Here is a 17392-nt window from a genome sequence, read left to right on the forward strand (position 1 = left end):
CTGACATCACCTCCTCCCTGAGCCCCTGACTCCCTCTGACATCACCTCCCTGAGCCCATTCATGAGGTGAGCCATGAAACACAGTGAGAACTTTCTGCGAAAGCAACTGTAAAACATGGTGGAAAGAGAAGAGAGAACAGGGGAATGGAAATGATCTGGACCCCCCGGGGGCTCAAGGGGCTTCACCCCTTTAGCTCTATGCTGAGTTGGGCAGTTGTGGGGGGGCGCAGAGCCCCTTAGATTAGTGTGAAGATTGAAAGTTTAACAAACACACTAATAGGCACAAAAGTGTTAGTCATGTGGGTCATTTCAAGGTAGAGGGCTAACGTTTAAATGAGTTTTGTTTGAAGAGTTAAGAAAGTGTGAAAAACCAAACAGAATATATATGATGACATCATAGCTTCTCACATCTTTACATTTTTTTTTTAAATCATCTGTTCTCACCCTCCCCTGCTGACCCCCCCATCAGACTTTTAGTTACACTGATGGGGAAAATCCCCTTTTGTTGACTGATGATCACCCACTGACACACAGATAAAGTTTAAGTTACTTTTCTAAAATATGAATCAAAAACAAACCAACAGCACAAACCAGATGTCCAGAGTTTTACCATCACGGCAGGCCAGGAGTCACCACTGAAATGCATATATGTGTATCTACATATATACATATTCAAATATACATGTATAACCAAAACACAACAGTTTTTAAGAAAAACAATACAAAAAACATTTGCCTTTAATGACCATGTCTGACCAATGCAATACTTCCTGTTCACTCTGGACACCATGGCTCCAGATGTTTCTACGTGAGACCAGCTCCACACCACAACGTGGACCACAACTGGACCACAACTTTAACAGCAACAACAATAAAAAACAAAGAACTTAAGCAGAGATGCCAAGGACATGCCCACTGACACCATGTGACCCTTCAACTGAAGAAAAGCAGCGTGGGACCTGGCCATTGGCTGTTTTATCAAATATGGCAGCTAGTGTTTTAATTTAAAAAAATAAATAAACTATTCTGTTAATGAAAGCAAAAAGGACTCACTTTGTTTCTCTTCAACTTTGACGTAAAGAAGAGGATTGGCCACTAGGGGAGGTGGCAGGTTAGATAGTGTCTATTTACCCTGACTGTTTTTAGGGGATACAACATTTCGTTACTTTAAGTTAAATTAATTAATTAATTTAATTTCTGACCATCAAACCAAAGAATTACTAAAAATATTGTGACGCATTTGACCTGTTCTCCAGTTTGTCCACATGATGTCGCCGTTGGATTAAAGAGCAGCAGTGTGCGTGTGTTTTTCAGCCACTTGTCTCAGGAACTCCACCCTAACCTCCAACTTCAGCATCTGAGAGCTTGTCGTTTTTCTCCTCCTCTTCCTCTCGTTTGTATTCTTTTCCTCCTTCCCTTTTTGTCTCCTCTTTCTCCTCCTACGTCATCTACCTTCTTTTCTTCCTCCTCCACCTCAGGGTCTTCTCCTCTTCCCTTGTCTTCATATTTTAAATGTTCTATTGACTTTTCTTCTGTCCATACAGCTTCTCTCTGACTGTGCTGACCCTGGACCCCCCCTCCCCATGACGTCCATTCTAGTTTGTAACCTCTTGATCTGCACAGATGATAATAATCCTGCTGCACGCCTTGGTGATTATCATGAAGCTCAGTCTTTCTGCTCAGAGGAGGACAATGATTTCATATCAGCTGTAGCAGAACTCAGAGGTTCTGACTGACGGGTCAGTTCTGGTCATGGCCGCATCTGTTGGAGTTGACCTGTTGATGTCACAGGTTCACTTGTCACCTGTTGTTGTAGGCTGTGGTCAGTCAGTTTGCCGTTAATTTTGGGTGATCAGTTGATTGGTCAGTTGGGTGGTTGGTTTTCTTGATGGTTTTGTTGATGTTGGTTGACTGTCGTCAATCTGTGGATGTTTTTTTATGGTGAGTTTAACCGTGGTTTAAAGGAATATATATATATAAACATTGGATGTGACAAATCCATTATGATACAATTGTCTCTTCATTAATATATTGAGAATCAAAGAAAGGGAAATTATTCTCCAGAATAATCTCAGAGGTATTGCCTTGTCTCTGACCTCAGTCAACGTGCTTCCTGGTTCTCTGGTTAAGGTTGTGAACCCACCTTGGGGTGGGTTAGCGACAACACTTGGAGGCTGTAGTGGACGCTGATTACACACACACACACACACACACACACACATCTGTAGAGACATTGTCACCACAGCAGCAACTAATGAAGTAGAATTAAGAAAATAAAACAAGTTGATGACAATAATTATCAAATACAGGGAAAAAAGAACAATCAATAACTTTAGCTAATGGTTGGATGAGAGGCTAGGGCACTGAGCTGCAGGTCTGGGCCTCAGTGTCTGCCTGTTGTCCTGGTTGTGTTTAATGTTAGCTGAGATAAGCCTCTTACTGGGGCTGCGGGAGGGAAGCTGGGTCAGAATTAATTTAAAGTATTTAAAGTTTCAGCAGTATGAATTCAAACAATGAATGAAAATATTGCCCCAGAAAAACGTGTTAATGTTGATGTTGATGATGAGTCAGAGAAGAAACGCATCCACAGACAGCACCGACGGCGCTGAAACTAAACAGTTTATCATCTACAGGAAACTCATTCTCCTCCCCTACGCCACCCCTTCCTTCCAAATCTCTCTTCCTCATCCTCCTCATCCTCCTCTCCATGCCGCCGGAGACGGACTCCAAGTCGGTGCCATGGCGAAGATCCGAGTGTCGTACGAGTACTCGGAGGCCGAGGACAAAAGTATCCGGTTGGGCTTGTTCCTGATCGCCTGCGGGATCCTCAGCCTCTTCATCCTGGGATTCTGTTGGCTCAACCCGACGCTGCAAAGTCTCCAGAGCAAACCAGCCAACTGCACGGTAAGCCCGGCCACGAGCTCCAAGCTCCGGGCTGTTAGCTGCGGCTGCTGCCGCGGCGCTACAGCCCGAAACCGAGGCGCACTGAGTCTCAGCGTTAGAAAATATTTATTACTGCCATTTTATACAATTTTTATTGGAAAATTATTGTCGCGAGGCTTCCCCATTACTACTGCAAACACTGCTCTGCAAGTACTGTACTGTAAGTACTGTACTGTAAGTAAGTAGTATCATCATAAACCCGACGTTGATTCGATATCGTGAACTATGGTTAATGTGAGTTTGTCATATTATTTAATGCTGTCGAATTCATTATTTTGTTCGATTCTGGGGCTGCATTTTAATAAGTAAATATAGATTTACGTTGGTTATACTCATCAGAATGCAGTTTTAGGAATTTACATCGTATGTTTTATTTATTTTTTAAACATTATTGAAATGAACCTGAAATCAAAGATTATTTACAAACTTTCTCGTCAACAGTAAAACAATAAATCATGTTGATTTGATCATCATTGTTGTTCTGGACTCCACTGGTCAACAGTACAGTGTGCGTGCGCAAATTCTAGCACAAGAGTAAAACGTTGATGTTCTTTAAAAATGTTTTAAAATGCAACATTTTTAAATAATTTTATTCATTTGAAGCAAATTATCCAACATTTGGATGTTGTTGATTTTTGTAGTTAGGGTTAGGACTAGAGTTCTGCGCCAACCACCTCCACCTCCTCAGACACCATGTGGGATCTGTGAAAACTGCCAACATGTAACTTGGAGTAAATGAGTGTTTGTCTCTGATGATCCACATCACTCCGCTGATCCTACCATGTCAACCATTTGTCTTCCAGGTGGTTTCTGTCTCACATCCTGAGGAGATGTTTGAGTGCGTGTTCACATGTGGCGCTGACTGCAAGGGGATGTCTCTGTATCCCTGTCTCCAAATCTTCGTCAACAACTCTGAGTCCAACTCTGTGGCACTGTTGCACTTCGATGAACAACAGCTGCTCCTCAACCCTAAGGTAAAAAAAAAAAAAATCACTCGTTATTTAGGATAGATTTCTGCTACAGAGTCAGATCAAAACAATCTATAAGATATTAATATTAAAATTATATATCTATGTATGTATATATACACATATATTCCTTAATTTCCCTTTGGGATCAATAAAGTATTCATCTACCTGTGTATATATATATATATATATATATATATATATATATATATATATATATATATATATATATATACACACAGTATATATACACAGTATGTATATTTGTGTGAGTGTGTCTGGTGGTAAAGTCACATGTTTTTTTATTTTCATCAAAATACCTCCTTTATTGATGACACTCCTGCTGTAGCCTCGGTCTTGGTGTTGATTGGTTGTTGATGGTTGAATTGAGGTCAAACTTATCTATGAGACCAGGGATCCAGAACCTGATGAAGTAACAGCTGACAGTGAACACATCACGACTCGTGCTATGTCAGTGCTTGTGTTGTAGAAGGTTTTTTCAGCAGATTTACCCAGAATTCCTATTTGGTGAGAGTGTGCTGTTGTAGTTGTGGACAGTCATGATGTGTGTGTTAGTGTACAGTGGCACCAACATCTACAGTGACTGGGTCACCTGACCGTGGCTGTTCTGTCCACTCTGAGTCAGTGTTCTTCTTTCTTCTGTCTGTGGATCTGCGGCTCGTCTTTAGTGCATGTCTGGGTCGTTGCTACGGCAACTGAGTAAATATAGAGGGGCGAGATGACGCCTCATTGATGCCTCCCCATTGCCATGGTGACCAGGGATGATCAGGGATGATGATGAGAGAGGGAGAGAGAGCGAGAGAGAGAGAGAGTTCTTTCATGTCTAATGGAGGACGAGGAGTGATGATGTCACTTTTAACACCTTCAACCTTTTCTATACAATTAATGAGGCAAAGAGAGGGTCAACACACACACCCACCCACACGCAGTTCAGCAGCTTCGACCAGGACAGTTGCAGCAGTCAACCACCAGGGACCAGTGACTTGCAGGGTTATTGTCACTCACTGAAGTGATGGCGTAGCATAAATATCAGTGATCCTTCAGTGTGGAGCAGGAACTGTTTTCCCTCCTGATTCACTCTCAGCCGACAACATGATGAATGAACTATTGAAGCAGCTGTCAGTTATTTACTGTGAACCTGGAACTGTTCCACCTGCAGTCTGGAACTGTTGGACTGGTTTACATTCATTGATCTACTCTATTTACCTTTGTGTTAGAAAAAATGGTCTGTTATACTAGAGAGAGGGATCAACCAATAACCAGAAGGTTTAAGGTGAACAACAACTGATTGGTTGTTATGACTTGGTTAGTCTTCTACAGGTTCAGGTTCAAAAAGTTTTGGATTCCATGAAGTTTAACTGACCCAGAAACTCAGATTTAGAAACGCTAATGAAAAATGTAAGATGAGATCAATTATTATAGTGACCTTTGACCTGTGGTTCTTTTTCCTCACATTAACTCAGAGTCACTGTCCACCATTGTCCAAGTGTCTCTCTCTCTCTCTCTCTCTTCCCGTCTCTCTCCCTGTATCTCCCTCTCCCTCTCTCTCTCTCCCTCCATCTGTTTCTCCATTTCTCACTCCCTCCCTTCTCATCCCCCCTCTCTCTCCATCAATTTGAATTCGCAACTCATTCATTTCCTTCTGCTGTTGGCCATAAAATATGACTGAAGTGACAATCCTCTACTGCTCTAAATGTTAAATATTAATGGTAATAATAACTATGACATCGCTACTTCTACTACTGACAACAATAGTACTAAGTAACAATTCAAGGTATCTATATAGGTTTATACTTTAGCTCTTTGTGGTCCTTCTGGTCTTTGACCACTAACGTGTCCGATGTCCGGTCAGTTTTCATCCTGAACAGGAGTCTTCCTATCACACTGTGGGGGTAAAGAACACACACACACACACACACACACACACACACACACACACACACACACACACACACTGGAGCAGTCCACTGTAAACCAGTCTGAACTGGTTTTATTTTCTTCTTCTTATTTTCCAGTCCTTTAATAGTCCACAAAGGAGAATTACTCTCTGCTGCTGCTCCCTCTAATCTCACCCATCTGTGATCCTGGCTGAAAGGTAAAACATGAGGTTTTTACTCAGTAATAACTTTATTCTTCAGTTCAATTAAATAGAGCTCCTCCTGAATTAAAAATTCATTCAATAATGAGTCATTCTCCTTGGCTACACTGAACACTGATCAACATTTAAAATTAAACTTTTTTCAGATTGATTGTTTTTGTTTTTTAAACCTTTGTTGTGAAAATTTAATGTAATTTAATTTAGCTGATTCATCTCTTGTTCTCTTGAGTGTCTCTCTCTCTCGCTCTCTCTCTCTCACACACACACACACACACACACACTCACACACACTCATAACCTCAGGTTAATCTGGTTATCCATGTGCACAGTTGGACTAGAAAGGCCACAATGGTTTGTCTAACACACACACACACACACACACACACACACACTTCTGTGTTCTAGTGGGACTGTTATGCTGCTTCATTTCCTGAAGCAACCCTGAGGGGTTAATACAGTTCTATCTATTGACACTGATGTAAATTCATGTAAATCATAAAAACATACTTGTCACAGTGCAACAGCACAGACTAGATGTGCAACATTATCAGAATAATAAAAAACATTTTTTTACCTGCTTCAGAAGAAAACACAAACCTACATCTCTAACATTGTAATACCACCAATGACCACAAGTAGCAGCATCACTGCACACCAGTCTTTTCACGCCTGGGTACTCTTCAGCAGAAGATAGTACTGCATGTCATTAGCGACCAGACGCAGACCCTGATCCAATCAGCAGTCGCAGTGTTTTGTGTTGTTTTCCGGCCAGGAAGTGATTAACTCTGCTATGTCTGCGGTTCATCATATGTCGCTCAAGCGACAGGATGTGATGTAAAATTAATGAGGCCAATGAACCGATTCATCTGTGACATAATCATTTCTTGGTTGTCGGTCTAATAACTTTTATTAATAGCAGCTCTCATACTACAGAAACCGAGTTTCTGATCTTGACCAGTGCTAACTGGTCTGTTAGCGCCCCCTCTGCCTAGAAGTTTCCTCTTACTAGGTGGAGTTCCTGTGATCAACTTGTGGAGTACAAGTGCAGCTGTACCTGGAAAACACACACACGCTCACACACGCTCGCACACGCTCACAACTCACCCCTCCAATGCCTGTTGCACTTGCGCCCCCTGCTGGTTAGTCTGTTTGTAAACACTCTGATGTCAGCCGTACTTCAAGTTAGTCTACAGCATCACCTCAATGTAGAACAACAACAGGGAACATAGCTAACATTAGCTACAACAGTCCCAGTTGTGTTTATTGTGCTAACCTTCAGCTCTACATGTCACATCTCTGTTTCCTCAGTGTTCGTACGTCCCCCCCTGTGAGAGGGACAACCAGAAAAACAAAGACAGTGTCCTGTGGTGGGAAGATTACTTCACCAAAGAGGTCAGCAGCCATTCCTTCACCTGCTTCTTCAACCAGCAGAGGAGGTGAGACACAAACACACACACACACACACACACACACACATGCAGCGTGTGCTGCTGTGAACATTCTTTGTTCTTATTATTGATTATTACTGATGGCTGGACCTGAACAAGCATTTAGGTGTTTTTCAGTCTCGGGGTCAGTGACCTCAGTTTTGACTCGTCTAAAAGAAACATGTCCCTGGAGGGTACTCATGATCCACTGAGATTGGTCTGGTTTGTTGAAAAGTGCTGAGCTCTGCTGTTCTGGTCCATTGATCTTCTAAATTTGTTCTTATATATTGAGGGCTCCAGTTTTATACACTATTGTTTCAATTCAGTCAGAGTTTAGCTAAAAAAAAAGTTGATGAATAATTTAGCCTTATCTTCAGGGTTCCTCTAAAACTGATCATCAGAATATTAGGCTCTACAAGAAATACCTGGAACTAATGACTGAATGACAAAATACTGCAGTATTGCTGCTGTACTTTTTTTCGTTTTATGTGATTTTTTTTGTGTTCTTGATTATACCTTTGATCAACAATTGAACCTTTAATGTCTGTCCTCTGACTGTTGTTCAATGTTCATTAATGTGAACACATCTATTTCTTCCTGGCATGTTGTTGGTAGCATGCTGCAGGCTAACTGGATATGCTAACAGTTTGTTTGGCTTTCAATAATTTCAAAAATATTGAAAGCGTAGCCCAGTGTGTTCAATCAGAGGGCTGCATTTCTAGACCTCTGGTGAAGATGGTGCCTCAGGGATCAGACCAGGGTCTGTCATTTATATCAATGATCTATTAATGATCATGTTGAAAACATTTCAATGGTATCCTTTTATGCAGATGACGTAGTGATTCACTCCAAACCAGGCCACCAGAGAACTTTCAAAAGCTTTTCACATTGTGTTACCATTTTATGGCCTTAAACTTATAAGAGTTAAACTCATACATGAAGATTCTGAGTCAGCCAGGTCATGGTCGAGTTCTGTTAGGCAACTGGACGTGAAATTTTCCCAAGGAAGACGTTTGGCCTCTCATCCAAGAGGCTTCTTCAGTTCCGACCATGACCTGGATGACTGAGAATCTTCATATACATAAACTCATACTGTTTTTCCAATGGAAAACCAAGGCTTCGGAATCCTTGAACCAGGGTCCACCAGGTTCATGTTAAAACACAAACTCAACATTGTGTCTTGTATTGCAGTGGCTAATGGTCTTTGATGTCCAGCTTTATTAATACATATTGTTTTTCTATTTGTGTTTTTTAGACCTGATGATGTTCTGTGGCGGCGTTCCCATGACAACAGTGTCCTGCTCCATTGCGTCCTCTGGCCAATGGTGTCACTTCTTCTGGGCACTCTCATCGTTCTTCTGACAATGTGTGCCCGATCCCTGGCTGTCAGAGCCGAGGCTCTCCAGAAGAGGAAGTGCTCTTATGAGGTTTGTCAGGACCTGTCCCTCAGACCTTCAGACCATCATGGCACCAGGACTGAAGACCTGCTCTCAACAAACTCTGATCCCGAGTTGTCGTCACTGACAAGAACCCTGCCACTGTTTGCGGTTCCAGTGCGGCGTCGCGATCGAGAACACTGAAGCAAAGTAGAGAAGCGTTAATTAAATCGCTGCTTACAAGCCAATAGTGAAGTCAAGTTTTTGGTTAACGATGTGGACGACAATTTACTGCTCTCTGGTGGCACATGTATAATCTGTAAACACGAGGTGACAAAGAACAAGAGGAGGAGAGAATGTTCAAGTGGTCCGAGGAGAGACAATTTTGTCATCTTCCCTCTGATTGTGTGAATAATGAGAACTTATTTAACTTATTCAGTCCTATACCCCGTGTAGTTCTTTACCAACCACCAGGGGAACAGGATTGAGATGATCTTAACTGACTTGTGACTTGCAGCTCTAATAGTTACTATATGTGAACCAAACCAAACCAAACTCCCTACTGGCAGGTTCAGGTTAGCATCTGCTCTTTTGGTAGGTTACTAGAAAGATGTGTAATACACGGCCTTTACCCATAATCCTCCACTGTCTTATATTTATATTCCCAGGTAGCCAAAGCTCACTGTGAACGTTATTGTCTGACCAGCTGATTAATCCATGTAGCAGAAACTTCAGGAACAGTTGTGGTAATAAAATTCCAAACTTTGACTAAAATCAACATTGGGTGAAATGAAAAAGTGTGTTTTTTTAAATGACGTTGAAAGATGACAACGTCGGGTGAAGGATGTGGTTGGCTGTTTTCCCAGCTGCTAGCACTGTTTGTTTGTTTACATCAAATGCCTTAAGCTTATTTCAGGGTTTGATTAAAAAAAAACAGTTGCAGGATTATCAGGTTTTCTCCACGGTTCACAAACAAACAGATTATTGTTTACTCTAAACCAACCATCGGTGTGAATGTGAGTGTGACTAGTCATTGCCCTGTCTCTGTGACACTGTGGTTGACAACTGTCCAGGGTGTTACCTGGTCACAGAAGAAGAATTGTTCTGAACTTGTACAAAGGGAAATAAATAAAAAAAAAATTACAAAGTAAAATATATTATTATATATGTGGAAAACCTATAGCCATAAAAATAAAGCTTACCTTATTGTGACATTATCTTTCATATAGACGGTTGTGGTGTGAATGCCTTTGATACTGCATCTAAACTGCATTAATAGTCTCTACACTCCAGTACCAGTACATGCTACTGTACTTGGCAGTAGGAGCACAGTTGTGTCCAGTAATGGACTTACAGTATATTATACTGCAAAGATATTAAAGAGCAGCTGCCCAGCAGAACAGCCAATTTGACTTTAAAATGTCTTGTGATTGGTCAAAATCTTGATTGACAGGCCGAGTCTGTTTTAAGTTAACCTGGTTTGTTTGATGCTCCACTCCACCACACGGTCCTTCGTCCTCTGGGTCTGTTTGAAGGCTTCCAGCAGCACATTGAGGACAAACATGTGGGTCAGTAGAATAAAGTAGCTCATATCTTTGTCCTAAAAAGACAAACTGACAGGCTTTTGTCCTTAGTGGAACTTTTAGAAAACTGGGAGGTGAAAGTAGACCCTGAAGCAGGTCGGTTTGGTCTGGACCTGCTTCTGGGTCTGAAGACAGATAGCGATCCTCTTGTCAAAGTTTTTGTGGTCATTTGTAATCTTGACAGGAGATTTAAAACAGTTGGGAAGAAAATATCCTCAGTTTTTTTCTCTGTCGGTGTTTCCACTGTAAACACAACTGTGCTAACACTGACGGTGTCCAACTGGACCAAACTATGAAAACTAACAGTTCACAGACACTGAACTACCGACACAACAAAAGGCTAAAATACACAAGAAGAAGAAAAAGGCATTAAAATAATTGTAAAACCTGCTGAAGTAGCGTTTGACACCGTATTTTCCAACGCTCCTGAAGTAGCATGTGAGGAGTGGGACCTGGAGAGCCCTGATTGGCCACCCTGGGTTGGGGTCTGTGCTCATTGGCAGACTGACTGATTGACAGTCTAATTAGTGTATGAGAGGTAGAGGGAGGGGTGGTGGTGGGGTGGTCTGTTGTCAATCACATCCATATTGTCAGTTATTCTGTGTTTCAAATGCTGCCATGGAATAAACAGATATTCAATACGTCATCTTCAAATGGACATGTGCATTTTCTTATTGAAGTGAAATATCTTAACTTCCTGTCATTTCAACTGTTTGATTTTAGTTGGGTCGTGAACCCTGTAGTTTTTTAGGTTTTGGTCAAATGCTTCTATCTAGTGGACATTTTTTAACCGTCTTCAGGCAGCCATACTTATATAAATATATAGTTGGTAGTTGAGATTCCTGAACGGATTAATTATTTCTCTCGGATGAATTATTTTTCATTATTTCAATATTCATTTTCATTCTTTTTATGAGGAGCTCCCCTCGGGCAGGAGGTTGCGGTCCTACCAAAACCTCTCGCCACAAAAACAACTTCTTCCCATCTGCTATTAGCCTTGTCAACAGACAAAAAACTCTCACTGATCCCCCACAGATCCCCCAGCCACCCTTACCTGCGCATACACACCCCTGCACTTCTCTGTACTATTCGGTAAATGTCCACCCATAGGCATAATCTAATTTATTTTATTTTGTATACTTTTGTGTACATTTCTTTCACTGCACTGTATGCCACAACAAATTCCTCGTAGGTGAAGAGCTACCTGGCAAGACAAATGTTTCTGATTCTGATTAAAGTCATAGTAAAGTAAGTCCTTATTGTCATTTTAGACATCCCAGAATAAGATTCTATGTTTAGTTCTTGGTGTAGTGAAGGTTGTACAAACATCTAATTTAGTTTTCTCAGCTCATTCCTAAGCCCCTCCACCAGCTCGTCTCTTAGCCCCGCCCCCTTAACCAGGTGTAGTATATAAGGCCTCCAAATGGCTCAGTTCTCTCTCTGACTGCTCCCTGGTGAGGTTCTCTGTGCTGGAACAGGTAGGTGATATGCTGGTTCTTCTCTTCTGTTCTTTTATTTGTTAGATTTGTCCTCTTCCTTCTATTTTCTGTCTGTTTGGATCAACTTTTTCTTTTTTTGGCCTGATTAGCTTCCTTGGTTAGGGTTAAGCTGATGCTAACCCTGTTCTCATTCTTTTCTTTGAGTTTATATGTTGATTTGTGGTGTTGTGAATTATTAACTGTGTTGTTTTTGTTAATTTTGTGCTTTTTTTGTGTGTTTCTGTTTTTATTGTGGCCTTGTTGTTGTGAGATGGTAGGCTAGGCCTTGTGGTTGGGACCCCACTCCTGTTAGGACCACGTACAGGCCTGAGCTGAAGCCTCTTAGCTGTTAGCTTCTTTGGTTTTGGTCAAATGAAATGCTTTCATCTAGTGAAGTAGGCCATTCTGCGCCTCACGTTGAAGAGGTGGCTCAGATGCAGCTAGTTAGCGTTGTGCTGATAGCAGTGGTGCCCCTACAGGCCTGAGCTGAAGCCTGTTAGCTGTTTGCTGCTTTGGTTTTGTTTCAGTTGGACTCAGAGCTTGACTTGTGGAAGCACCATTAAAGCTAAAGTGTAAAATGTAAACCTAATGTGACTAAATGTAAACTGTTTGGATATTAGTGTTTTTACATGGGTTGTCATTATTTAAAAAAAACTTTTTATTTAACATTAGAGTGGATATTGTTTTGGTTTAGTTTGTGGTTCTTAGTGTTTGCTGTGGTCTTCATTTACTTTTTTTGTATAGCAAATGGGTGACTTTGTTTTTGGTTTATAGTTTTTACATTGAAAAAAAATCCTTGTGGGCTTTTGTTTTCCTTTTTATTAGTACTTTTGATTTTATTTGTGAGTCTTCACAGGGTTTTTCTTACAAAAGAATAAAGATTTTTGTCTTTTTGACAATTGGTTGTTTTCCATATTTGTTCTGTGGTTCTTATGAGTTTCATTTGTAGGTCTGTACAAGATTTTATTGTCCTAATTTGTGGTTTCTTTGTTTGTGGTGCTGTTTTTGCAGATTTTTTTTTTTTTTTTAAGTCTGTTTGGTCTTCACAGAATATTTTGATTGCAGTTATTTTATCTTTAGTTTTGTTTCTTTTTGTTTTTATGCATTTGTGGAGCTTCACATGGCTTACATGAAAATTGAATTTGTTATATCTTGTAACACTTTGTGCTCTCTAGGTTTTTATATAAACAGCAGATATTTTTTTAATTTGGTGTGCTGTGTCATAATGACATAATTCACTTTCACTGTTTTTTAACCAGTGATTTCTTTTTTGTTTGTGGTTCTGCAGGGTTTTTGCTATGGTTTTATTATATAAAAATGAGTGGATGACACCGATTTGTAATGGACTGATGGAATCTGTTGTGATTTGATGCTGTTTGTGATGGTGGACTGCCATTTCTGTTCAACCTTTATATGAAGGAGTGGATGAGTTGGCTTTACTTCACAGTAGACAGTATCTGGAGTAAATTATACTACAGACTTTATGTAAAGGGAGCTTGGAGAATATTTGTTTATTTTTATATCTGAGTCAGTTATGTCTTTCATGTGCAACATTTTTGGGGGAATTTGTTCTTTTTAGAACCCATCTGCAGTGGTGTACCTGGAGAAAATAAGTGTTTGGACCATCTGACGTGAACATGCACGAAAAGCCGAAGCACCGTTCCAATGAAGAACACTGTTAAAAAGATAAGTTTGTCCTTTTATGGTATATTGGGTTATGATACGTTGAGCTCACAGATGTTTAAAACATTTAATTTTATGTGATAATTTAAACAATTGTGTAAAATTGACTGTTTGGTTTTAAACAGTCTGTTTTTAAACAGTGTAGACTTTTAGGTCTGGCTTGTCTCCCACTGCCAAGTTAATTTCCTACTAAAGACTTGTCTGCCCTTCTGGGGCATTTAGAAAATGTGTTGGGAGGCCTCCCAACAGGGGAACTGTGTAATTTTGTCCTTTGCAAAAAATTATTCGATACACGCAGGGCCAACCTGGCAAACTTATGAATACACTGAAGTATTGTGGTAGGCACACAGATTAGATTGCACGTTTAGGGTCTTTAGAAGAAAATGTGCTTGGCTGGAGGACAATCCAATACATATTGAAGATTAAGTGAATGTTTACTACTTCTTTAAAATGTTTTAAAATATTCTGTGAGCTGAATAGCAGAACATAAAGGAACTGATGTAGACTTCTGGAACTGACCCCTTCCCCTTGACCTCTGTTTGCAGATATTGACTGGGTGCTGCAGACAGGATAATTCAAAAGATACGTTTTGTGTTTTGGTGGTATGTTTTCATTCAGAATTTGTTAGGTTAATTACCCCCTTTTGATCTACTATACCTGAGATTGGAACTTGGAGAAGCTACATCCAGGTCAAGACAGCATAATGTCACTTTTCAAGATTTCAAGATCGGGTTTATTTGTCATATGCACTTTCAACACATGGTCTACAATGCAATGAAATGCTTGGGATGGGGGGACCGTAGACTCGCTGGGGTAACATAGAACACACAGTGCTAGCAGCATGCGATACTACTACAGGGAATAAGGTAAGAAATAGAGGGAGAAAGGGGGAATAGTGCAGTGCAGGAGTAGTGCGACACAAGATAAGGACATCTAAGTACAAGATAGGGACATCTAAGTACAGCACAGATAAGAGCATTAACACACGGAGTAAGAACTTGTAGAAACACCGGGGCAAAACATAAGGGACGAGATGTACAGGAAAAATGATGTGAAAAGCAGAAGCATTGTTTCTATGAAGAACATTATTAAAAAGATAAGTTTGTCCTTTTTTGGTAATAAGTATTAAGTTTATGATGCGTTGAGCTCACAGGAGCTCACAGATGTTGTTTAAACCTTTAATTTTGCGTGAGAATTTAAATATCTGTGCAAAATTGTTTGGTATTAAATGGTCTTTAATGACCCTACAGTGTGTGGACTTTTAGGTCCCTCTGCAAAGTCTATTTTCTGCTAAAGACTTGGTCTAATGTGGTGTTTAGACAATGTTCGGAAGGCTCCCAGCAGAGTAATTTTGTCCTCTACAAAAACTGTTTTACTGTTTACATACAGGGGTATGTTTTGAAATTTAGAAAAATGCTTTTGTAATCTGGAAGGAAACATATTGCACGTTTAGGGTCTCTAATAGAAAATGTACTTGGCAAAGTGACAACCTAAGACTTGTTAAAGGTTGAGTGATTGGCAGGGCACCTCTGGTAACATCAGAGAAGTAAACCTGTGTATTTTCAGATGGTGGTGCTGGATCCAGATTCCCTATGAAAAGCACCATTAAACAAAAGTTTGTCATTTTTTATTTTTTTTCTTTTAATATATTTTGTGTTTTGCTCCAATAGACCCGAGACTGGAACTTGGAGAAACTCTTTCCTGGACAGGTCTTGACATCAAGTAAGATCTAGACCTGCCTCCTTTCTACTAGATGTCTTAAGGGTTGTACTATATGATAATCCTTGTTATATTCAGTTTGTTGCTATGGGGGCCTGGCTCCTTGGGGGCCAGGGGTCCTGGCCCCCAAGGAGCCAGACTGATCACATCTAAGGAGGACCATTTCCCATTCTAATCCCTGCTTGGTTGTATATGTTTTTATTTCTGTAATTATCTGCATAATTGACTTGTGGTCAGGGTGGTGGAGGCTTCACTTGTGCTGTTCTCATTGAATTTGCCAAGATCAGTCAATGAAATAAGTAAGAATCCTGGCCCCACAGGTGTTGGTGCTGGATCTGCAGAAGCTCTGGAAATCTGTCCTCCTGGACTGTAGGGTGGTCCAAGTGAACCAACTCCCTTGAGGAAATATGTTCTCAGCTACAGGATGTCTTCAGGTTTGTACTACACAATGACTTTTGTTAAAGCTGTTGACTTTAATCTGTGTCTGACTGATCTGTGTCCAGGATTCTATGGACCAGAGTTTATCAATAGCGGTTGAAAATGGATGGATATCTCTCTTGTCCTGTTGGCAAATGTGGACTGGACCTCATCATGCGTGACATGAACAGGACAAGTAACATGTGAAGCAGACCCCCTATGAAGATCACCATTAAAAGATAAGTCTTTCTTTCTTTCTCTGTTATAATTATGATTCATTGTTTCTTACAGTTGTAATGTATATGGACCCTCTTCTTCAGGTTAACTATTTAAAAATCCATTCATTGCATTTCATGTATATTCTAAGATGTGTTTTTTGGTCACTAATGACTGAAACTATATTTGCTTGTTAGTTTATAATCACTCATAATTGAATGAGTTGGATTTCCTAACCTTCTTGGTGTTGAAATAAATCCATCCATTAATTTGTACTGAGTGATGTACCATGGGTCTCCAAAATCAGACATGGATCCCTCTGATTTTGTGACCTGGTCCATGCATGGTACAACATCATCCTTCAGAATAGATTGAAGTTTTGATTTACGATGTTTATGAAGTGTTTGTTGTTATTTCATCAGTGACCTTGGTACTACATCAAGGACTATAGATGAGATGCCATGGTGACTCAGGTCATGGTATACCTTGTTGTATTTTGGGGTGGTGGTCCATATTGCATGACAATTTCAATCAGTTAAACCCTGTTATTTCCTGCCCCACAAGTGTTGTTGCTGGTTCCAGACTGCCTATGAGGAGCACCATTATAAAGATAAGTATTACCTACTTTTTTTACATCCAATAGAGCTGAGACAATGGAAGTGGAAGAACATCTATCCTGGTCTGGTCCAGTCAAGACTGTAGTTTAGAGCATCCAAACCTGCCCCCTTCCTACTGGCTGTCTGAGGTCTGTACTGAATTATAATGCATGTTAATGTCAGTTTGTCATGTAGAACACAACAATGTGCTATAACTGTGCATATACAGCTAATACAAGTCCTGCTAGTATATAGATCCTACATACTGTGTGATATTATGACCTGGTCACTGAGAGGTTTGAATATTAGAAACTTAAACCAAACAAGCTGCTTGACTTTAGCATTTGTTAAGGTTTGTCTTCACATAAAACAATAAGTAGTTATGAGCAATCCAGTAACACTGAATCATAAGTCTTTAATTGTAATCTTTCAGGTTGCCAGGTTTGTTGTTGCTTTACAGTCACCAAAAGTGCAGAAGAATATTCTTTCCTTTTTCGTTTTCATTTTTCCAGTCAGCTGTCGACATTTAGTCGACTCACTGTTTCCTCCTTGAATCGCAACCTTAACGTGGTGGAGGGGTTTGAGTATCCGAATGAACCTAGGAGCTATGTTGTCGGGGCCTTAATGCCCCTGGTAGGGTCTCCCAAGGCAAACAGGTCCTAGGCGACGGATCAGACAAATATCGGTTCACCCCCCCATGAAGAAAACAAACACATCAAAGAGGTCCACATCGCCCGGATTGATGTCACCGGGGTCCCACCCTGGAGCCAGGCCCGGGGTTGGGACTCACAGGCGAGCGCCTGGTGGCCGGGTCCTTGCTCACGGGACTGGGCCGGGCTCAGCCCGAACAAGCGACGTGAGTCCGCT

General features: G+C 40.6%; 1 protein-coding gene across 1 annotated transcript; it reads left to right on the top strand.

The window, feature by feature from the left end:
- Positions 1-2481: 2481 nt before the first annotated feature.
- Positions 2482-11079, top strand: LOC103383091 (calcium-activated potassium channel subunit beta-4). The gene is made up of 4 exons (XM_008316098.3): positions 2482-2904; positions 3747-3917; positions 7339-7466; positions 8713-11079. The coding sequence occupies exons 1-4, from the start codon at positions 2518-2520 to the stop codon at positions 9035-9037; spliced, it is 1011 nt and encodes a 336-aa protein (XP_008314320.2). The 5' UTR covers positions 2482-2517; the 3' UTR covers positions 9038-11079.
- Positions 11080-17392: the final 6313 nt, after the last annotated feature.

The sequence above is a fragment of the Cynoglossus semilaevis genome, chromosome 8, assembly GCF_000523025.1.
Source record: "Cynoglossus semilaevis isolate Cse_v1.0 chromosome 8, Cse_v1.0, whole genome shotgun sequence".
NCBI lineage: Eukaryota > Metazoa > Chordata > Actinopteri > Pleuronectiformes > Cynoglossidae > Cynoglossus > Cynoglossus semilaevis.

Excerpts from the sequence above, each read along its gene's own strand:
- LOC103383091 (XM_008316098.3), top strand. The coding sequence starts at position 2,518 with ATGAAAATATTGCCCCAGAAAAACGTGTTAATGTTGATGTTGATGATG. Across the intron at positions 3,918-7,338 it reads AGCTGCTCCTCAACCCTAAG|TGTTCGTACGTCCCCCCCTG; the intron begins GTAAAAAAAAAA and ends CTGTTTCCTCAG. Across the intron at positions 7,467-8,712 it reads TTCTTCAACCAGCAGAGGAG|ACCTGATGATGTTCTGTGGC; the intron begins GTGAGACACAAA and ends TGTGTTTTTTAG.